At 37.6% G+C, this 24,372-nt stretch overlaps 1 protein-coding gene and 1 long non-coding RNA gene across 2 annotated transcripts; one reads left to right on the forward strand and one right to left on the reverse strand.

Annotated features, from left to right (window-relative positions):
- Positions 1–772: 772 nt before the first annotated feature.
- LOC100371360 (uncharacterized) lies at positions 773–8,339 on the reverse strand. Its single transcript, XM_085497805.1, has 8 exons — positions 8,198–8,339; positions 6,915–7,140; positions 6,248–6,318; positions 5,715–5,834; positions 5,272–5,475; positions 3,022–3,188; positions 1,581–1,761; positions 773–1,062 (listed from the first exon to the last, which is right to left on the reverse strand). The coding sequence occupies exons 1-8, from the start codon at positions 8,250–8,252 to the stop codon at positions 932–934; spliced, it is 1,155 nt and encodes a 384-aa protein (XP_085353931.1). The 5' UTR covers positions 8,253–8,339; the 3' UTR covers positions 773–931.
- Positions 8,340–18,845: 10,506 nt separating this feature from the next.
- LOC146746630 (uncharacterized) lies at positions 18,846–24,024 on the forward strand. Its single transcript, XR_014929157.1, has 2 exons — positions 18,846–19,190; positions 23,974–24,024. It is a non-coding gene; the product is annotated as an uncharacterized LOC146746630 (long non-coding RNA).
- Positions 24,025–24,372: the final 348 nt, after the last annotated feature.

The following is a 24,372-nucleotide window of genomic DNA, read 5'->3' on the forward strand; positions in this document are numbered from 1 at the left end:
ATTGATCCAATCTGTGCACACACACTTAATCACACTTCATATGCTAGCTTTGCAGATATAAAAGTGTTATACCTGACCAATCTTTCAATACATTTCCTGCCTAATTTAGCTGATGACGGTAAAATGCTTGTTGTGAAAATGTATCAATGGTAATGTGCACTGGATCACTCGTAATGCCTCTCCATACACCATTTTTTTTTTTGAGTGGTTCTTATATGAAGCGCCCTCTGGCGACGAAGCGCTTCTATGGAAATAATATGCGTTGCAGGTCGTGATCGCTCAAAGTTGACAAGTCCCTGTGGTTGTTGATATCGACATCCAGTCGCCACTATTAATGCTTGTACATCAAAGCCATGTACCGATATTTCTAGACTGTCGAACGCCGGTCGCACCTAATATTAATCTGTTATTATTAATAAATATTGTGTATAAACGTAATAGAAGTGAATAAATTACCAACGCTGGGACAGGATGATCCTTGCATTATTTTCCAATTCTGTCATCACCCCTTCAGTGTTTCTACTGGTCAACCCCTTATAATAACGATTAATATTATAACATTAGTTGAGCCAAACGGATGTTATATTTCTTGTAACCAAGTTGTTCACAAACAATCCATAGTAGTCCCTCGCGTAAAATGCTTCGCATTTCCCATCAAACCCCTTCGAAGTTTGAATGTCAAGGATACACAATTACATTAGGCTCGAAGACTGTCGACAGTCTACGATATTGCTAGCCAGAAAATAAATAAAACAAGCCATGTCTGTAAACATAGGGTGCACATTATTTAAATACAAAAGTTTATTAGGCACAGAGCAACTGCCAGAGAGAAAATACAACTAAGACAAATTCGGCAAAGATATGAAGAATGCGATCTATGATCATGTTAAATGAGGCACTTTAGCAGAACGCGGACTTGTATTTAGATAAATTATATCATCGTTAATTGCATTAGATGCATGATGCAAAGGAGGGGAATGACAACAGTTACCATGGTAATGGTAACCATGGAGGCCGCAGACAATGCTGCCGGAGACTGGCACCTGTGTTTTCCGTCACCGACTATAAAACAAAATGAAAAAAAATAACGTTAATAAATCCATAATAATTATGCATGTATATAAAATCTTACTAGTTTAATAAACTATGTCATTATAAATTTTTTTGAAACATACAAATTTTTTTGAAAAGTACAAATACTCCATCAACTAGACATTTTATGTAAATTTTCCAAAATGTAGTGACTGCACGTGTAATTTGGGTGTTGATAAGACATGTGACCATCAATAAAATGCACCCCAAATTTTAAAGGGTAGTGGTCGTCGCGCAGCGCATGTTCGAATGTCATGTAAACAATGTATTTTACACGCGTCGTATACGTCGCTATGAGTCCCACATCGAAGAGGACGCGGCGCGACGACCACCGCTCTTTAATTACGATATTTACCTATATATATATATATATATATATATATATATATATATATATATATATATATATATATATATATATATATATATATATATATATATATATATATATATATATATATATACAGTAAATATGATCTGATATTTACCTTGTTTCAACATCAACGCTTCACCGATGTTATTCTGTTTTGCAAAAGGACTCGGGAATATGGCTTTAGGTCTGATTTCAGGTGGGCACATCACGGGGACACCCGACATGTAGGTATAGCGTTCAGAGTCTGCATCCGGGTCACTCTCGTTACCATACGTTAACCATTGGTGCTCCCATACCTAGAGTAATTTAGTCATATGTGTGTAAATATTTCCTCTAAGTATTTTCTTATGTTAGAACTGATGCTGTATTCGCATCTTGGTAAACACATTAGGGTATGATTTATCGTAATACACAACTCTAGTTTTGGCTGCAAACATAGCAATATACGTTAGATAAAATAATGAAAAACTGTAATGCGCATGCGCCACGGATTTACCTTTGCGTACTAACTATGTATTATGTTTGCAGACAAAACATTATATATATTTGTTTACGATAAATCATACCTGTTTTTTATCAAAGTGTAATTTCAAGGAAACTTTAGTTAAAGCGGAGGGGTTTCTCGGGAATCGTTCCAAGCGACGATAGCAACGCATATTGAAAAAAGCAAAGGCTATTGTTATTGCCGCCTGCCGCATGCGCAGATGACGACTCCCCCGCTTTAAAGGGGTCGTCACATGCGCATGCGTGGGAATTGAGTCCCCAGCGACGATACAAATGCATGCTAAAACACAAGCGCTCATAGGTAGACGCTTGTTTGTAAACAACGGCACGCCATGGCCGTTTTGCGCAGGTGATGACGACCCCGCTTTAATATACTGAACAAGCAGCGTCTCGGCTGAGATAGCTCCGCTGTTAACGATGCACATTTCAAATAAAGAAATCATCACAAAATGAACAAATCTGAGATCGGTTTACCCGAGATATTAAATATGTATAATGTCGAAGCAAGCCGACTTGCGTTTTTTGAAACTATCACCATGAAATAAACAAATCTAAGCGAGGTCTACCTAAGGTACATATACACTAAGTATCAAAGCAACCAGGCTTGTAGTTTACAAGAATAAACCGAAAACGTAAAACGACGGACGACGACGACGGACAATCACTCATATGATAAGCTTTAAATAACATCCAAAGACCATTGATAATGAGAATTCAGTACACAACCAATCATAATCATAGTTGTGGATTTGAACGACATTGCTTTCACTCAAATACTAGTGCGCCATTTTGATGTCACTAAAGCACTTAGTCGCTAGAGGGCGCTTCCACCCCAACCACTCTCGGGACTCTAAACTACTCGAACTTGCCTTGTGGTACATAAAAAGGGTGCCCTCAAAATAAGACGACGACTTTAATGCGCTTGACGTCGAAAAGTTTTACCAGCCCAAAGTAAAAAAAAATCATATAGTGTACTTATAACAGACAGATGACAGTTCAACGATATAACAAAATGCACATCCACGTCTGCGGAGTGTATACAGAATACTTACGTAACAGAAATATTTGCCGGTGCTGTTATCGGCAATATGCTCGTCCTTGTTTCTGAGTATAACGTACTGAAGTTCCCTCCACTCCACGCCATAATAGCGATCAGTGAAATGGTAACGGTATGTATAATTTGACGACCACGTGGCAAGGCATGAAAAGTCACCAACATCTGTTGAATATAAATTGTTGAAATAATATGTTTTAAAAACCACCACTTACTTGCATATATATATATATATATATATATATATATATATATATATATATATATATATATATATATATATATATATATATATATATATATATAAGTCAATATTCAAAATTACAAAAAGTGGTAGTTGGTAATGGCATAGATATTTTAGGGTCTATGGTAATGATAGTGCTAACTTAGCATTAATTAAAGTAATTAATATAAATCAATATAAATCATTAAGAGTGGTACTTGGTAATCGTAGCGATGAATGATGATTCAGATTCAGAATTATCAAAAGTGGTAGTTACATTACCAACAAGTTGTAGTTGGTAATCGTAGTGATGAATGATGATTCAAAATTACCAAAAGTGGTAGTTATATCACCAACAAGTTGTAGTTGGTAATCGTAGTGATGAATGATGATTCAGAATTATCAAAAGTGGTAGTTATATTACCAACAAGTTGTAGTTGGTAATCGTAGTGATGAATGATGATTCAAAATTACCAAAAGTGGTTGTTATATTACTAACAAGTCATTGAAAATGACACAGTCCCCGTTAAATTTTTGAAAGTTCTCTTTGTGCTCGTCATATTAAAGCGGAGGGGTTGTCGCGAGCGTGTCCTTGAAACTTGAGTTCCAGGTGGCGTATACAACAGATTCTTTATTTACATCAAAACACGTGTTCCGTGTAGTAGTGATATGGCCAAAAACAAAAACAGCCATTATTCGGCCATCTTTGATCTGATTATGAAACACACTGATATGTACATGATGTATGTGCCAAATTCGAATGAAAATGGTACATACATTGTGGAAATATAGTAGTAAGGCCAAAAAGTCAGATGGCTGTCAATCGGCCATTCTTGACTAGATTTTGAAACAAATTGTCCTGGACATGCATCCTAACATGTATCAAGTACATGTTTGTGCCAAATTTGAATGAAAACTGAGCACGTCCAAGATACCGCATTAAAAAAACAAGATCCTTGCCAGTCGACCATCTTTGATCCAATTGCGAAATAAATCGTCATGGACATGTATCCTAACATGAATAATCTATGTATCAAGTTTAAATGACAACTGGCAAAGCATGTCCAAAATACAACATTTTACAAAAAACAAGATGGCTGCCAGTCGGCCATTTTGAATCGAATCTCTAAACCACTGCATGTGCATATGTCCCACATAAAGTACTAGGCACATGCAAAGAATGAACAGAATCGGCCCAAGGGATTCTGAGATATGTCTCCGGACGCACGGACGCACAGACGCACGGACGCACGGACGGACGGAGACCGAATTATAAGTCCCCGTTTTCGGACTTCGTCCGAACGGGGACTAACAAGTTGTAGTTGGTAGTCGTAGTGATGAATGATGATTCAGAATTATCAAAAGTGGTAGTTATATTACCAACAAGTTGTAGTTGGTAATCGTAGTGATGAATGATGATTCAGAATTATCAAAAGTGGTAGTTATATCACCAACAAGTTGTAGTTGGTAATCGTAGCGATGAACGATGATTCAGAATTATCAAACGTGGTAGTTATATCACCAACAAGTTGTGGTTGGTAGTCGTAGCGATGAATGATGATTCAGAATTATCAAAAGTGGTAGTTACATTACCAACAAGTTGTAGTTGGTAATCGTAGTGATGATTCCGAATTATCAAAAGTGGTAGTTATATTACCAACAAGTTGTAGTTGGTAATCGTAGTGATGAATGATGATTCCGAATTATCAAAAGTGGTAGTTACATTACCAACAAGTTGTAGTTGGTAATCGTAGTGATGATTCCGAATTATCAAAAGTGATAGTTATATTACCAACAAGTTGTAGTTGGTAAACGTAGTGATGAATGATGATTCCGAATTATCAAAAGTGGTAGTTATATTACCAACAAGTTGTAGTTCGTAATCGTAATGATGATTCAGAATTATCAAAAGTGGTAGTTGGTATCTGTAATCTTGAAATTATTCAACACTACAAAAAGGGTCGTGTCTACTATAGCCGAAATAGAAGGTATCAACCCAGGCCACCACACATATTGTGCCCCTACCTGAGTTAGCTTGTTTCCTAGCGCATCTACTGTAGTCGAAGTGGAAGGTATCGACATTAGTACAGCCAGCATCGAGAAATGAATCGAGTTGTGTACATCCATCTAACTTGGGGTTGTAAACTTGAGCGCCATTGTCATGTGTGTGAGTGAATGCATAGTGAAACAGGGTGTTCAACGGGCATGCCACTGAGGTCGGATATTTAGCTGCAAAATACAGAGAAAGCGAAATATACAAGTTCTAAATCGCAGAAAATATTACTTTTTCCTTTACATGAAAATATAATGAAATTGAATAAAAACAATAAAATAATAAATAAAAACATGAATTATATAATATACAATTTGTAAAACTGATATTCTCGCACATTATTTTTAACTACTAGTAACACGAGTTTTACCCAGTGCGTCATAAACATATCAGATCTGACACCCATTACACATACCATATAAGGGAGTCCATCGTCCATATTTGGACATATCTGGAAGCTGGCCATCTTCGATGACGTCACCCTGACAGGAGGATGTGATAGAATATCCCCCATATTTCTGTGTTTGTGCGGCATCTGAACAAAATATTAATATGTTTGGACAGTGTAAGAATAGCGATGTCAAACAAAGGATACTCATTTTCAAGATTAATATATTAGCATATAGATTGATATAACTACTACTTTGTTCAAGTTTGAGACTAGACGTGAATTCAATCTGATCCAGTTTAAAATCAATCAACAATGTTGAAAAAGTGTTTTTGTGCTCGGCTTCAGTTACTGACATTGGAGACCTGGACTATAAATATCACATCGGAAAACGGGACCACGAGAAACCAGAACAACCCATTTTCGCCGTTACCATGATGAAGGTGAAACAAAAATTGAAATATTGACCACGATATTGCAATCAAGAAAAAGATCACAGTGACGTCCGCACGATACCAACACAGACAATCGCTTATAAAGGATGTTGATATCTTACTTACATTGCATCCATTCTATAAAGTTGGCACTGCGGTGAGTAAATACACTGCATAGGTAGTTATTCACTTCTTCTCTGTATATGATAAAAAAACACGAATATAAGGAAATGTTAAAAAACACCATATAGAACTGACGTACCGTATGTATGATTGTCTGTATACAATACACTTAATTTGTGTTTGGTGTCGTCTTCTATTAATATTGTAAATGACAACAAAGTATTTAGGAACAGTGCCCTCTATAGTTGTGTTTTGCTCTTTTTCAAAATGAAAAAGAAGTTATCAAAACACAACAATTCTGTCAAATTACACTAACTTTAATAAATTTATTTGTAAAATAATTTTATGATAAATAGGTGATTATCAAATTATTTTAATTTTTTTGTTTTCGTCATAGAATAAATAGCATCTCTTCGAATGCGAACAGAAATCTGCTCAAATTTGTATTGTTTTACAATTATTAGTTTTCATTAAAATTTGAAAAATAAAGAATATAGAACTTGCTTCACAGAGTGATTGAAAAAACACAAGTCATCAAACACTGTGTATAAAATACTTTCAATATAATGATAACATTTCAAATGTTATATGGTGACGTCACGGGCACGTGACCCGCATAAATGAGAAATTATAGATTACCTCAGAAATAAATATGACATCATACACTTACCTAAAGGGAGAAAAGCTTTTGACTGTGACGTTGGCAAGTAGGTAAATATTATCCCTTTTCTGGATGCATTTGATATTGCCGATAGATTGTTCGTAGAGTAGATTCCTTGGAGGGTGAATGGTTTTATTATCTATCCTGTATTCTCCATCAATCTGGTGTTTGCTGTCAAACAGTATCCAGTCTCCTAGCAACTTGCTATCAAATTTACAATCACAATCCACTGATACTGTGGGACAGAAATTGCGTCATAATATAACATTACGCCATGATTTAGCATTACGGACACAATTGGGTAGCAGATTTAATTGTATTTATGTTAAGGAGCCGACTGTTTGTAAACTTAATTGAGCATGAGAATCTGAATAGCACAGGCTCACGAACTCGATATATTCCTCGATAGTAGTGAGGCGATAATCTATTAAACGGATCGTGGCTGGCGAAGACGGGAAATATGTGAAATATTTAGAATAATTATTGAGAATGAAAACTCTTGCCACGACAGGGTTTGACTCTTCGATGGGAACGATGTCATTATGCTGATGAGGTTCCAGGGCCGAGTTTCAAATAAAAATATGAATTTGTATATTATCTGCATTTTATCGAGGCCCTAACCTGACTCTGTCCAAGATTTTCTTTTTAATTCAGAGTCCATTTAACAGCTATTGCAAATTATTCTAATATGAAGTGTATGACTATATGTCTCAATGGCTTTGATGCTCTATTAATTACTAGTGACTTCGGTGAGAGACACACCCACGGCTCAATATTTGTTCCTAAATATTCATCTTAATAATTTGTGATAATGTGACGTAATAATGAAATCATGAATATTCATCGTTTGCCTTCATTTTATACACATCATTATGTTGTCTAGAATTTATGTGTATTATAAACGTAAACATAATCGCTATGTAACACGATCCCTGGGCAGTAACCGCTCATGCTATATCCGGTATGTCGCCTGGTAATATTCGATGCATTGTTTCAGTAGTTTTATCTAGCACATGTGGCCAATATGACCCAAAAACGGACGTTGGCGTGGCCCTGAGTTTGGAATACCACTGAAAGTCACGCCTGAAATTGACACACAATAACTTGATAAAGCTAAGCGTTTTAAAACCCATAACGAAACTGCGAATAACAAACTGTAGAAGACTTAGAATGACTTATCATCTGATATAACCACTCTGTTTTCCCATAAATCACGCAGTAATGTTTATATTCACCAAAGCACGGAATACATTGCCTATACATAGGTACATAATAATTCAAGACATACTAACCGCATAGTAACACACTAATTAACAAGAACACGAGCATACGCCTTCCATTCGCCATCTTTTCCTTGATTAATTATTCTCGCCAACTGCGAGATTTACACCGCATCAGAGTTCAAAACATTCTTGACGTATTACCAAGCGTTTTCGGAATGCATCAGCCATCTGAACCCCCGTTGTGAATTCGAATCACTTCGTGTCTTGTTCTTGTCTCGAGGGCGTAATTTGATATTTGATGCGGTAATCAACGAGATATGTCTTCTTAAGTTTCATCAATCACAAACATTCCATTCAGTATACACGGCGTTGTGTATTTAAGGGACCAACCAATAATTATTTTTGTTATCAGTTATCAGTTAATGGACAAACTGGGTATAGTAGACAAATACTAGCACTCAACCAGCAATAAGATCCTGGGCATTGATACTGTACAATATTATCAGATTGTACCGCGCCCAAAACAGATTTTTTTTGGGTGTAATTAACCTTAGACGCAAATGAGCAGTTGGGTAATGAACCTTGTAGATTTCCAATCACTGGGTGGTAGTCGATATCTGACAAATGCTTAGTCAATATTTGTGTGTGAAATTTAACATAACACAACATGACATAACATTGATTGTTACATGACAGTCGTCGTACCGCGTCCTGTTCGATATGGGACTCATAGCGACGTATACAACGCGTGTATAATACATTGTTTATTTACACGAAATTCGAACACGCGCTACGCGACGACCACCGCGCTTTAACTCTTCCGGACACACTTTTACATATATCTATATTTATTCATGTAGTATAACATGTACAATAACAGGAATTTAATCAAGTTACAAAAACTTGAATAGAGAGCGGTCCTAGTGTTGGGACCCGGATTCAAAATATCCTTCTAATTACATTTTACGTGACCTAGAGGGACATTTCACACGCACGCCTACCTAAACGGAGTGTTCAAGAATATAATCCACGTGACAAATAACAGAAGGAAAATAAATCACTTCTATTTTCGGTGATTTTGTCATGCAGCTATAAAATAAAATTTCAGCATTGTTAATTTTTAACAAAGAGTGCGCCCTCTCTGGGTAGTTACGGATATGCAAACTATGATCACCGGCCAACTAATCGGAGAGGAGAAAAGAACACAAATGATTTCAATGTCTTTATAATACATGCAATGCATAAACTTTACTTGATTATGGGACAATTCGAACTGGGTGATTGTTTGACCCTTTCCAAATGCTACAAACTTGCAAACCAGTTGATCATGAATCAATCGTGTGTTTACGTCAAACCTGGTGTCTTGCTTTTATGGGGAGGACCATTTGATATCCTGGGGCGCCAGGAAGATTTTGTGGGGAAAAAAATCTATGACTATGCTTGAAAAAAAAAATCCTATCTGAAACTTTCATACCCCCAAAAAATCAAGACAAGACAGGACAAACAAATTGTTTTTTATTGACTCTTTCCCCCAACAATTTCATCATCTATGTTGTTTAACAGTTCTTTCACAATGACTTTCTGCTGTATTTCTGTATAAACTGTCTCTAACAAGTCATTTATTATCGATGGAGTAGGTGGATTGACGAACATCTCACCGACTGAGGGCAGTATTGCATTAGCTAACTAAATACGTAACAGATGTATTATTCCGTGTTAGAATATTTCAGGTATGATCCTGATAGAAGTAAACACAGAACAGAAACAATATTAGAATACGAAACTGAATACGAAGAAAACCTATGTCGATACAGCACTCAAATTTATCCGTAATTCGACCATTCACTAGTGTGATGGTGCTGTTTCGGGTTCTTTGTTGAACCCTTCATCAGTCGGAACAGCACTTGACCGAATCGTTCGATTTATTTAGCTTTCAGAATGTTCGACGTTATTACTTTCATTATACAAATTAGTATAAACATCCATTAATTCCAGATTGTACATTTCTGTAACGAGCTCATGGATCGAATTCATTGTAACTATAGTATCGTTACCACTAATTTTAGTATAGTATTGCTCGTTGTTTAGATGACGAAGGCTGTCCTATATATAGTCAGTTGTATCCATGATTGCAATGCCACGACCTTTCTCGAATGGTTTTATTACAATTGTGTTATCATTTATCGCTGCTCTTTCAGCAAAATTCATGTTTTGTTTGGGTTTATTGGTAGTAATTTTGGATATCTCAACTTTGGATATCTCAGCGAGTCTGGTGGGTTCCATGTTGGTTTCATTTTGAAAGGATGTTGTTGAGATTGTTTATTACGCATTAAATATTTGTTACGCATTCTCCTAGATAGCATAGACATGTCTCTGAGCAAAGTGTGATAGGTTGGCTTAGATGGGGTTAATATAAATTTGAGTCCGTTGGCAAGGGCAATGACCTCTGTTGGGATTGGAATTTTACTCGAAAAATTCCGAATAAAATTTGAAACCAACTGAGCTTTATCAGCCAACCGTTTATTTTCAGCCAGTTTTGCATTGTAATTCTTTATTCGTTTGCATCTTGCAATGTGTTTCTTACGTAACAAATAAATAAATGTCAAGTAGTTTAGTGTACTGTTTAGAAGCCTGGTTTGGAAGACAGTGGTTTGGAAGAGAGAAAACATACAGGAGGTGGACTGATAGCAAAACCTGTCATGATGTTAAAGAGGGCTATTATACAAGTCATCTACTTTACTTAAAGCGGGGGGGAGGGGGTCGTCACCTGCGCATGCGTCAGAAGGCCATAGCGTGTCATTGTGTACAAACAAGCGCCTGCCCATGAGCCTTTGCGTTTTAGCGTGTGTTGTTATCGTCGCTTTGGACTCAACTTCCGCGCGTGTGCAGGTGAAGACCCTCCCGCTTTAAAATACTGAAAAAAATAAAAACAACTGTTGAGCGCAAAAAAAAAAAAAAAAAAAAAATAGAGACAAGGTCTGCTGAAAAAAAATTCCATATCACCATATCACCATATCAAGTATATCATTTCAATCTTCCTGCCCCCCCCCCCCCATGATATCAACTGGTCCGCCACTTAGAAGGACGCACTCATTATGGAATAGGCAAATGGTAAATTGTACCTAACTTGACTGATGATTTTATACGTGTTATTTAATAACTAGTACCAGCTAATCAAGAAGAAGATACAAAATCGAGAATAAAAATACGTGCCAAAAATTCAAAAAATGAAATCAACTTGGTCTTTTAGTGTTAACGTTGAGGTTACTGTGACTTGCTTGCAGCCTACGTACATGTATAAGGTTAGCTGAACTTAAAGGGAGGTGGTCGTCGCGCCACACATGTGCGTGAAATGGGTCTCATATGAACAGCGACTATGACCAACAAGAATGAACCGAGACACTACCAAGCTTTAACTAGTTAATTGCTCTGGTTATCGGAAGGTATCGAAGGAGTCATCAACAGTACTTAGCGCACGTTGCGCCCAGGTCTAATATCGTACTTGTAATTCGCATTAGAAGAGCGAATTGGGAAAATCAATGTTTATCAACACAAATGTCGAATATGCGTGGCGTTTTTGAGATACCACCACTGCCGCCGCCGCCACAACAAAAACAACACCACAGTTTGGAGCTATACTGCAAGCATCCAAACTTCAACGCGTTGACGCCGTACATCTTCTCGTCACCAGATACACCACGCACAATAATTGATTTATTCATGTATGCGAAGCCATGGACTTACTATTTATGGTAGTCCATGGTGAAGCTAAGACTGAGTAAACTGTTAAACGGGGAGTCGTCACCTGCGCATGCGTCAGATGGCCATAGCGTGTTATTGTTTACAAACAAGCGTCTACCCACAAGCCTTTGCGTTTTAGCGTGTGTTGTTATCGTCGCTTGTGACTCAATTCCCGCGCATGTGCACGTGACGACCCTCGCGCTTTAAGATGGAAGCCGCTTGTACTTTAACGCACTTGAACACTTAGTATCTCCTACATTCCTGGCGACTATTTTGATAACACATGTGAATAGTAATATTCAAAACACGTTGTTCTTAACCTTTTCACCACCAGTTTTCTCTTTTCATAAAAAAAACTGGGCGATGAGTGTTCTGGCAAACTCTACAAACTGGCATCGGGACAAGACATTATGATAGAAATGTAAAACGCAGCACTCACAACGCTAATATTGTTAATATAAACCCATTAGCAACCTCTCAACAAACTACCAATCAGGGAATTTACATTTATCATTTCTTGTTAATATTTATTCCCAGTTTTATGTTCGTATTCGATTTCTTCCAAGTGTTACACAGCAATGATTTAATGTACCGACAAAGCAGTGGAATAATTCAACTACCCTTCCTCTGTCGCGGCCACACATCAAAGGCATGAAAGGCATACCGCGTCACTTTGGCGGGTACGTAACCTTATTGTAATTATAAATATTACTGGAGTGTCTAGAAAAGTGTCCGGGATGTTGCAAAGTTCCTTGGGTGAGGGAGTTAGGTGAGGGGGGCAAGGGGGTAGCTGGTACAGTTTTACGGGAAATAAAAAGGGCTTTTTACAATTTACAAGGAAAAAAAAGACGTTTTTACAGTTTGCAGTGAAAATTGAATGCTTACAGTTCACAGAGAAAATAAAGGTTATTTTACATTTTACGGAAAATTAAGAAAGAAAACCTAGAAAATTCTTGTACATACCGAGAAAAATGACACATTTTTACAGTGTACGAAAAACACATGTGATTGATTATGTTGTACGTCTAGCCTGTGATTACAGAACTACGGAATTTACTAGTATTTTTTCAATTTACGTTGTACGAACAAAAAAATATTGCAATTACGTTGAACGAAAATAACCCTTGCCCCCCTCTTAGGTGTATGCATTATAGCAGAGTACAGTTGCTGGCTTCACATTTTGGCGTTGGCAGATACGTCCCGCCAGCAGTAAAAATACCACAGTACGCCTATTCGTTTAGAATCTGATTCACGTGTCAAGGTTCGAATCTTATTTGGAGAAATTTATGACCCCCCAAAAATACATGTGTACAAATGCAACTATTCTGTCAGACACTGTATTATTACTACTACACGGCGGTTTCCCTGTTTTGATCAACTGATCATAAACCCGCAATTTGAAACCACAGCCCCCCCCCCGGGGGGGGGCTACTTGCATAGAAGTGCAATACGGGTATGTGCCGCCCGACTGGGGTATCATTTCAAGTTATTTTGTTTAGAAGTGGGTCGTCATTTATCAATGTTTTGGTTTAGAAGTGTGTAGCATTTACTTACTTTTTCACAGGTCCTTATATTCAAAGCCAAATATCGGAAAAGGCTGAATAAAATGCATCGCTGGTTGCAAAAGTTGTGACGGAGCTGGGTATTTTATTTTTCGCGGAAAACACTTGTGTTTAGAAGAGGGTATATAAATAGAACAAAAATGGTATAGACGAGAGTATGGTTTACGAGAGGTGGGCTTCACACCCTTACCCACTTAATGTGGAAGTAACCCCCCGGGCCACAACCCCTCGATATCACCAATGATAGGGGGTCTGTGCTGAAACACTATAAACCACCCCACAGTCAATATGTGATCTCGATTCAGTTATTATATATTTTAAGCCAGTTTATTCAGTTTCGGGTCAGGATCACAGGTCTAGTGCCAGATATAAGATAAAAGACTTTGCGTTAGTCAGTTAGATAGCTAGGTTCAGACTACCACGTTATAATTAGAGGTTGTAATCGGCAAGCGTGGTAGCGGATATAAAACCACTCTGGTGAAAATTAGCGTATTTGAGATAATAGCCGAGCATAGTGGTTTGGAAGAGAGAAAACATCCAGGAGGTGGACTGATAGCAAAATCTGTCATGATGTTAAAGAGGGATATTATACAAGTCATCTACTTTACTTAAAGCGGGGGGGGGGGGGGTCGTCACCTGCGCATGCGTCAGAAGGCCATAGCGTGTCATTGTTTACAAACAAGCGCCTGCCCATGAGCCTTTGCGTTTTTAGCGTGTGTTGTTATCGTCGCTTTGGACTCAACTCCCGCGCGTGTGCAGGTGACGACCCTCGCGCTTTAAAATACTGAAAAAAATAAAAACAACTGTTGAGCGCAAAAAAAAAAAAAAAAAAAAAAAAAAAAAAAAAATAGAGACAAGGTCTGCTGAAAAAAACAACAACTCCATATCAAGTATATCATTTCAATCTTCCTGCCCCCCCCCATGATATCAACTGGTCCGCCACTTAGAAGGACGCACTCATTATGGAATAGGCGAATGGTAAATTGTACCTAACTTGACTGATGATTTTATACGTGTTATTTAATAACTAGTACCAGCTAATCAAGAAGAAGATACAAAATCGAGAGTAAAAATACGTGCCAAAAATTCAAAAAATGAAATCAACTTGGTCTTTTAGTGTTAACGTTGAGGTTACTATGACTTGCTTGCAGTCTACGTATAAGGTTAGCTGAACTTAAAGGGAGGTGGTCGTCGCGCCACACATGTGCGTGAAATGGGTCTCATATGAACAGCGACTATGACCAACAAGAACGAACCGAGACACTACCAAGCTTTAACTAGTTAATTGCTCTGGTTATCGGAAGGTATCGAAGGAGTCATCAACAGTACTTAGCGCACGTTGCGCCCAGGTCTAATATCGTACTTGTAATTCGCATTAGAAGAGCGAATTGGGAAAATCAATGTTTATCAACACAAATGTCGAATATGCGTGGCGTTTTTGAGATACCACCACTGCCGCCGCCGCCACAACAAAAACAACACCACAGTTTGGAGCTATACTGCAAGCATCCAAACTTCAACGCGTTGACGCCGTACATTTTCTCGTCACCAGATACACCACGCACAATAATTAATTTATTCATGTATGCGCAGCCATGGACTTACTATTTATGGTAGTCCATGGTGAAGCTAAGACTGAGTAAACTGTTAAACGGGGAGTCGTCACCTGCGCATGCGTCAGATGGCCATAGCGTGTTATTGTTTACAAACAAGCGTCTACCCACAAGCCTTTGCGTTTTTAGCGTGTGTTGTTATCGTCGCTTGTGACTCAATTCCCGCGCATGTGCACGTGACGACCCTCGCGCTTTAAGATGGAAGCCGCTTGTACTTTAACGCACTTAAACACTTAGTATCTCCTACATTCCTGGCGACTATTTTGATAACACATGTGAATAGTAATATTCAAAACACGTTGTTCTTAACCTTTTCACCACAAGTTTTCTCTTTTCATAAAAAAAACTGGGCGATGAGTGTTCTGGCAAACTCTGCAAACTGGCATCGGTACAAGACATTATGAAAGAAATGTAAAACGCAGCACTCACAACGCTAATATTGTTAATATAAACCCATTAGCAACCTCTCAACAAACTACCAATCATGGAATTTACATTTATCATTTCTTGTTAATATTTATTCCCAGTTTTATGTTCGTATTCGATTTCTTCCAAGTGTTACACAGCAATGATTTAATGTACCGACAAAGCAATGGAATAATTCAACTACCCTTCCTCTGTCGCGGCCACACATCAAAGGCATGAAAGGCATACCACGTCACTTTGGCGGGTACGGAACCTTATTGTGATTATAAAGATTACTGGAGTGTCTAGAAAAGTGTCCGGGGATGTTGCAAAGTTCCTCGAGTGAGGGAGTTAGGTGTATGCAATTAAGTTGCGCCCGCGGTAACTTTGGAGTATTATAGCAGAGTACAGTTGCTGGCTTTACATTTTGGTGTTGGCAGACACGTCCCGCCAGCAGTGAAAAAACGGCAGTACGCCTATTCGTTTAGAATCTGATTCACGTTCAATGTGTCAAGCTGCGAATCTTATTAGGAGAAATTCTCGACCCAAAGAAACTACATGTGTACAAATGCAACTATATTCTGCCAGACACTGTATTATTACTACTACTCGACGGTTTCCCTGTTTTGATTAACTGATCATAAACCCGCAATTTGAAACCATAGCCCCCCCCCCCCCCGGGGGGGGGGGGGGCTACTTGCATAGAAGTGCAATACGGGTATGTGCCGCCCGACTGGGGTATCATTTCAAGTTATTTTGTTTAGAAGTGGGTCGTCATTTATCAATGGTTTGGTTTAGAAGTGTGTAGCATTTATTTACTTTTTCTCAGGTCCTTATATTCAAAGCCAGAGACCGGAAAAAGCTAAATAAAATGCATCGCTGGTTGCGAAAGTTGTGACCGTGACGGAGCTGGGTATTTTATTTTTCGCGGAAAACACTAGTGTTTAGAAGTGGGTATATAAATAGAACAAAAATGGTATAGACGAGAGTATGGTTTACGAGAGGTGGGCTTCACACCCTTACCCACTTAATGTGGAAGTAACCCCCCCCCCCCCCCGCCCGGGCCACAGCCCCTCGATATCACCAGTGATAGGGGGTCTGTGCTGACACACTATAAACCACCTCACAGTCAATATGTGATCTCGATTCAGTTATTATATATTTTAAGCCAGTTTATTCAGTTTCGGGTCAGGATCACAGGTCCAGTGCCAGATATAGTATAAGATAAAAGACTTTGCGTTAGCCAGTTAGATGGCTAGATTCAGACTACCACGTTATAATTAGAGGTTGTAATCGGCAAGCGTGGTAGCGGATATAAAACCACTCTGTTGAAAATTAGCGCATTTGAGATAATAGCCGAGCATAAACCCTACTGAATAATTTGGTACACAATAATTTGGTACACAATAGCTGTTAATATCACTTTTGTGTGTGTAAATTTCCAATTCCCTCAACGTCGCTTCTAAGTTGGATTGCTAGTATACTACTATATGAGAAAATTATAAAAGTGGCGGGGTATGTAAGCTTTGTAATGATGGAAAGAAGGATGTTTATCACTTTTGCAAATCAACTAACCACTTGAGAAGTATATTCTATTCAGCACTGACCAATACAATAGTAGAAAGTGGTGGAGAACCAACTATTGTAGATAGATTTTTTTCAGGTGTAATTAATTTCAAATTTAATTTTCTCTTCAGTGATGCTTTATGGGCAATCAATAAGGATTTGAGAAATACGAGTAGTAAGTAATAAATAAATAATAAAGTACTAAATAGTAATAAGTGATAAATACGAGTAATACGTCAAACGAAATCCGAAACTTTCCGTCTCATCCACCTATGGAAATTCAGAAACGAGAAACTGAATGTATGAATGCGTTTTATAGATTTTTTTTTTCTTTTTCTTGTTGTTGTTGTTGTTGTTGTTGTTGATTTGTAGTATGTTACTGACTGTTTACGCCGTTTCAAAGGCTAATACAATATTATTATTATATTACTATCGTGAGGGGCGGCGAAGTGCTACGATGTTTTCGTTTTTGGGTTAAACTTCACAATCGCGCCCAGCGTCTAAAGCTGAAAACAATTTACATGTTGCCCGTTACTCCAAGTTCGATTGTTAGTACAACATCGAGCTATAATTTGGGCGCGGTTTTACAAAAGGGGGCGTTTCCAAAATATGGGCGTGGTCATTTCTGTAATTGGATGTTTTTATAACACAATATTCGTTACTCAAACAAGTCTGCATGTCACTACAGAGCGCCCGAGATTCTAACCGGTCGACTGGCGACGCGGCGATATTTATTCTATAACAATTAAAACTCTGGGCAGATTTTTGCAAAAAATAATGCAGAGAAAATTTCATTGAATAAATTTAAAAATAGTAATAATACGCATTTCATAAAAGAAAAGCCATATCAATCTGATAAGTAACAAACAAAGAAGAACAAAATAATTTACATTTCATGCCATCAACTGCTACAGAAACTTTCTGTTGGTGAAGCACATATTTTCTTTATAAGGCCAGCGATTTCACAATGATTTGTTTACGTATAAAATTTAAATTTTAAACTTTACCGTTTCGGCAAAATCAACTTGTTATCCCATTACAGGTTATCTAAATTTTTTTAACATGTGGCGTCGTTTTTGTGAAATAATGTCAACTTCCACTGACCTCGGCGCGGAGCCAAGACACACAGGCGCTCGGGACGTTTCTTGGATAATAAAAAAACAACCTAAAGTAGGGTCGGCATAGTTAATCAGTCGCCGGTACATTCGCCTACCACTCAATGTACCGGCGACTGATTAACTATGCCGACCCCGCCTACTTTAGATCATTTTTTATTATCCAAGAAACGTTCAGAGCGCCTGTGCCAAGACATGCCTTCGAAAAAGAAGGGGCTAAGCGGAAATTAATTATGGACAAGAAAACTGCCATACTTAGGAATGGTCACAAATTTACAACACCTGGAACGCCGTCTATTATGATATTCTAACTTATTCATTAAACTGTTTTATCGAAGATTATCGAAGAATAAGTACAACTGACCACTTGCAAAACCATCTAATATTACACTCTAACTTAACATGAGATATTGGCAACAGATCATTCTTCCGAGGAGAGCGATGGCCAAGATGGTCTGGGGTAACAGATTACACGAACAACCACGTGGTACAACGAACAATTTGGAAACCTGTTTAATAATATTAAATATCAACTATTCGACTTTAATGTTGATAATAATATCTAATTTAATGCCAATGTCGCGCTTTACATAGTTAGTGTCCAGTACAAATGATGGTGGGTGGGTGACGTCACTGCTAGGGGAATTCCCTTACATGTAACATCGCCATTGAGGCCCCGCTGGGTTTATTTAAATTACGCCTTGACATCCCGGAGTCCTGGAGTAGGGTCAAGTTTTGCAGTGGCTCCAAATCTATGCATACCAGAAAGTTGTAATCAACAGGTGCGCTATAGAAAATATATCTGTGTGTTTTCTTCAGAAATCCAGCAAAATTGGCTCACAGGTAATGCTAGTTCGGAACGCGGTGGAATCTGACAGGTAGATAAGCGCCAAGCGGTACGTTTGGTACAGACAGCGGTTGTGATTGAAAAGTTATAGTTGGGGCTTACATGCCGCGGAAAGTCGAAGTCGTATTGTGACAGCGAGCTGGCTGTGGTCTGATGTCTATTTTAGGAATAGAAGAACGCGAACTACACTTATGACCTATTGAATTCAATAAGGTAAGTTTTTGTTACGGCTGTTACAATCAACGTTCCCACTGCCGAGAGTTTTAACCACGTGTGTGTCGGCCATGTTGTGTTTATTAGTCATCGGATGTTTTTACCCTTTCAGCTACCGATGTCATGACATTTACAACATCAGTGATAACAACTTCTTTTATTTTGAAAGCGTTAACCAAATTGGGCAGACCTATCTGTTCTATATATATTTTTTTATCACAAAAGTTAAGAATAATAACTATTCCAATCACGTAACATCACAAGAATGTCTATACGATCGTTGAAAGAGAATGTTTCCGGTCACGTGATGTTTTTTGTAACCGTCGCCTCATCTTTATTGATGAGTTCATTTTCCCGCCATTTTTATGTTGGTTTTTTTGCCTGGAAATTTTAATCCAAAGTGTAGATAACGGTTTATGATACAACATGATCTTATTTGTTTTTTTTTGCTCAAAAATACCCCCGGTACTCAGAGTTTCAGGATTTATGGATTTGCCCAGCCCTGAAATCGACTTCAATATTGTAATGTAAGCGATGACCCATTTGTATCTTGTGGAGGAGTGCACACTTTAGGATAAAAAAACAGAAAAACAAATCGTACAGATCCCAATGCCAAAAAAACAATGTTTCTAACAGTATACTGTAGAATACTTTATTTTAGCTGGAATTAATTTTCACTGAAAAGATTTTTTGGGGTGTTTTGTATGGAATTTATTTTCACTGATTTTTGACAAGTTGAATGTAAAATATAGGAATAAAGGTATATTTGCTGGATTTTATTTTTCACTGAATCATTCCATCAGTGAAAATAGAGAAAATTCATTCTAAGTGAAAATAAAGTATTTTACAGTAATAGAAGAAATAAGGGTTTTTTTGGCAGATTTAAAAAAAAAAAATTACTCAATTTTTATGAACCTAAAATTACATATTTAATAAAAATTAACGCACATAAATTTTGGAAAACTAATTAACCAGGATTATTTTATGGTACACTTTTGGTGATGGAAACTTGTATGTGTTTATTTCTCTTACTCTTCAGGTTATTTTTCTCCATATGTATATTTTATGATGACTACTGTTTTAGTTTGGGGGACGTCTTAGAGCTTAGCTCAATGTCAAGATTTGGATATTTAGGAGTGAATGTGTGCGTTGGTAGTCAGTAACCCCCTACTCATACAAATCTACATGTTCGAGAACTCATGTACATTTGTTACAAAACGTGAAGTAAATCGAGCCTTTTGTGATGAAAATGATACTGTTCCACTAACAGCGATGCAGTGAAGCAGTGTGTGTGTTTTTATTTTTTATTTTGTGTGTTTTGTTAGATTGTCATGCTAATAAGTTAATTGCATCTTGTACAGTAATGCTGTTTCAAGCGAAACAGTTTCACTTGTGGCCTAGTATTAAGAAAAAGCAACCCAACCGGCTGTACACTGCAAAAGAGCTCACTGTTTTGAAAACAAAATAGCAATATTGATACTGTAAAGGGGTTAATTATTCACTGGGTTTTAATTTGGCTTATTTCGCTGACTAGAAAAATGCGCTAAATTAAAACCCAGTGAATATGTAAAATTTAGCATAGAACACATTATCTAAATGATAAAACCGTGAATTTAAAACCCACTGAAGATGCCTGAAATGGTAAATCAGTGAAATTTAAACCCAGTGAAAATTAGTCATTTTACAGTACTGTAAAATGACTAATTTCCACTGTTTTTTTTTTTTGCTGATTTGCCACTGATAATCAGAGGATTTTAAATTCATGGTTTTATCATTTAGATCTATGCTAAATTTGACATATTCACTGGCATTTTCCAGTAAGCGAAATGAGCAAAATGAAAACCCAGTGAATAATTAATCCCTTTACAGTAGTTTAAATGTAGCAGTTTCTAATGATAAGCTGTTATCAATATTGCTACTATGTTCGCAAAACAGTGAGCTATCAGTATACTGTCGGTTGGGTTGCTTTTTCGTTAACGCTTTTGGCTTGACTGCACGGCTCTGAGGTGCGATTAAATATGCAAATAATTTACACTGACAATTTTATTCAACCAATTGTACTTTGAACAACAGTGATATAATCTTTTCAAATGATTTAATATTGGTTGTTTTAATACGGTGTGAATTGTTTTATTTATAGCGATCTGTGTAATGTTGACATACTGCGACCTCTTGAACTCTAAAGTTTATCGCTGTTTGATAAAATGTCCACTTCCGTTGACCTCAAAATCACTCCAGCGTTTATCCTTTCTTCTCAGTTTCCGGTGGAGTTTCTGCCCAAACAAACAAATGTTAAATTGTATCCCCCCCCCACAATTTTTAGTTTTACCAATTTTTAATAGATTTTGTTTCAAAAGATGTCACTTGGCATTTCATCATGTGATTCATTACTCAGAATGACTTTTCATTCAAATAAACAGATGAGTAAACAAAACATAAAATAGTTACGAGACTTGTATTCATTGTGGTGTTAAATTAATTTCTCAGCCTTCACTTAAATCACTAAAATGTCACCCTAAATTATAATACTGTAAAAAATGTCTTTATTGTCTGTTTTTGTAGTTATTAAGATTACGTCTGTACTATTTTATTGTTAATGTGACAAAGCCTATATACTGTTGCCTCCCAGCACATATGAGGTGCGAGAAGGGAGGATACTGCTCAACCCTAAGACTAAATTCAAAAATTGGTATTTTTATATAGCCTAGGTAAAGATAATAACGTTCATTGCTGTGAATTCTGGCAAGTTTTCCACATTTTTTGAGTAGCCTAATGCGATCGTATAAATTGTGCATCGTGACATTTCTGCTTTCTAAGAAGGACCTTTGACAATTAAAATAACAGACGCCCGGCTGCCGGTATTGTCACGCTAGCTGACTTTGCCTCAACTTGTGAACAAGCGATCGTGTGATACGCATATTTAATTTCATCTGTGCATTGACAGTTACCATTCAATGTAGGGTTTCATCTGCAAATACGTTGCAGCACAAAGTAAGTTTAATGTCACTGCTGCAACTGAAATATTTTCGAAGCAGAATATTGGTTCTGCTGTAGAATGATCGAATCTGTCATTTTATGTCCTCATCCTCCATATCTGCTTATGCATAATTTTAAGTTTAGAGTCAGCGAGATATACAGGTGGAAATATACTACTTCCAAGAGCACTTTCCCAATGAATAAAGTACCAGTATATACATTTAGGCTTCTTAGTATTATAGATCAGGAGTTTTTCTAGAAAAAAATGAACACAATTGAGCACACACAGGCGAGGGAGCGGAGTGACCAAGCGGGGTGGGGGTGTATTATAGCGTGTGGAAGTTTTCGTAAGGTTTTAGTGTCGTTTTAACGGTGTATTTATTGCCATTGAAAAATTTTTTGAGTAATTTTAGTGTATTTGGTGTCCAGACACATTGTCAGCTGGTATTGCTGGGACGTTTTTATGGAGAAAAAAAATATTTGAGAAAAATTTCATGTTGTTATGGCAGCACGGAAGTACGTGGGTCAAGAAATATATTTATGCCTTGACAGTTCAATTGCCAATCCGATAAGAAGGCGCCAGCCGAGAGGGTAAGAGGGCGCCAGCCGAGAGGGTAAGAGGGCGCCAGCCGAGAGGGTAAGAGGGCGCCAGCCGAGAGGGTAAGAGGGCGCCAGCCGAGAGTATCAGGGCTCTCTGCCCGTGTTATAATAAGGTCTGAGCCATATTCATAGCAGGCATTAATCATGCAGAGTTTGCAAACTCTTGATTGGGTTCAAGATAACCATGTCATCGGTATAAATCAGATGGTTGATAAAAAAAACCCACCCACTCAACAGCCTACTTCAGATTTTAAAGTGAGCACTGAAGTCATCAATATATACATTGAAACCCATGCACAAGCAATCATGGTTAATATTTGCGTGATTTTATCATGGTTGTGGTTTAAATTCACTCCTTTGTTCTCTTGTCAGTTGATCGGGAGGGGCAGGAAAGTCACCACGAAAAGTGGATCTTGTCATCAGAGGAGTATATCACAGAACCATATATCGTCCACAGTCTTTTCCTCTCAGTATGATAGTAGAATGAAAGACGGAATGAATAAAGTAATAGCGAATTGTGTATAAGCTTCCAGTATGAAATCATAACAATTAATGAGTGGGAATGAAGGAATTTTAAGGAAAGAACGCTTACGCTCCGTGTGCAACATTCTATAGTGAGATAGGTGATTGGGGGGGGGGGGGGGGGCTGTAGGTCAAACATTCCAGAATGGGGCTTGATGATGGTATGTTGCTCCATGCATTTACAAACTTAGATTTGTGTCAAACACAAATCCACAAGTATTTAAGTGGGGTACACATATTTTACGAATCCTCGGGGCGGAGCTACGTCACAGACGTTCCACGTTGCTAAGACGCGCACCACTGTACCATGCATTTCTATGGGCTCTGTGCGCGCTGCTGTGGAACGCCGGTCGAGCCGGTGACAATTTGAGAAAACAACACAAACTCAACTTTGAAGTAATTCCGAACAGCCAAATTTATATATGTTACACACGTAGGGCTAATCTTGTTGCACTGTTCAGAGGAGTCTCAACAATCATCCCAAAGTACCGTTTTCTGAGAGTTTTGGGCCTTTGTTTTCACCGCCGCGGGTTGCCAGACAGTGAAAATGCCCGGATGTCCGCCCCCGAGGATTGGGTCTATAAATGGGTTTAATGAGATTAAATACAATTTTACTCCCCAAGATTCTCTTATTAAATTTTTGCTTTAAATTTATTGATGTTTACAATTTTATTTCCTCCATCAGATGAATAATTCTTATACCAATGATGCTGGTCTAGACATAGGTACAGATAAAGGTGAGGTAAAAACTGCTAGATTTTATAGTAAAATTGGGGTGTGCAAATAAAAGATAGTCGTGCGATATAAAGATCCTATTCTGCACTTGTGTCTATTAATGTATTTCTTTCCAATGGTAACATGCAAATTTGCTTTGAAGACATGGAAATTTTGATTGTGAAAACGAAAATAAGAAAGATTATTAGCATTTTGAAAATGAAAAAAAAACCCCATGTACTGTATGTACACAAGGATCTTTCAGTTCTGCTTATCCTTATCTTATTCTGTATACAGAAAATTTTGAGAACATTGTACTTAAGGTAGAAGCCTATAGTCATGATTTTTGAAAAAATTTGTCATAAATCGC

The sequence above is a fragment of the Saccoglossus kowalevskii genome, chromosome 4 (genome assembly GCF_978046115.1).
Source record: "Saccoglossus kowalevskii chromosome 4, keSacKowa6.1, whole genome shotgun sequence".
NCBI lineage: Eukaryota > Metazoa > Hemichordata > Enteropneusta > Harrimaniidae > Saccoglossus > Saccoglossus kowalevskii.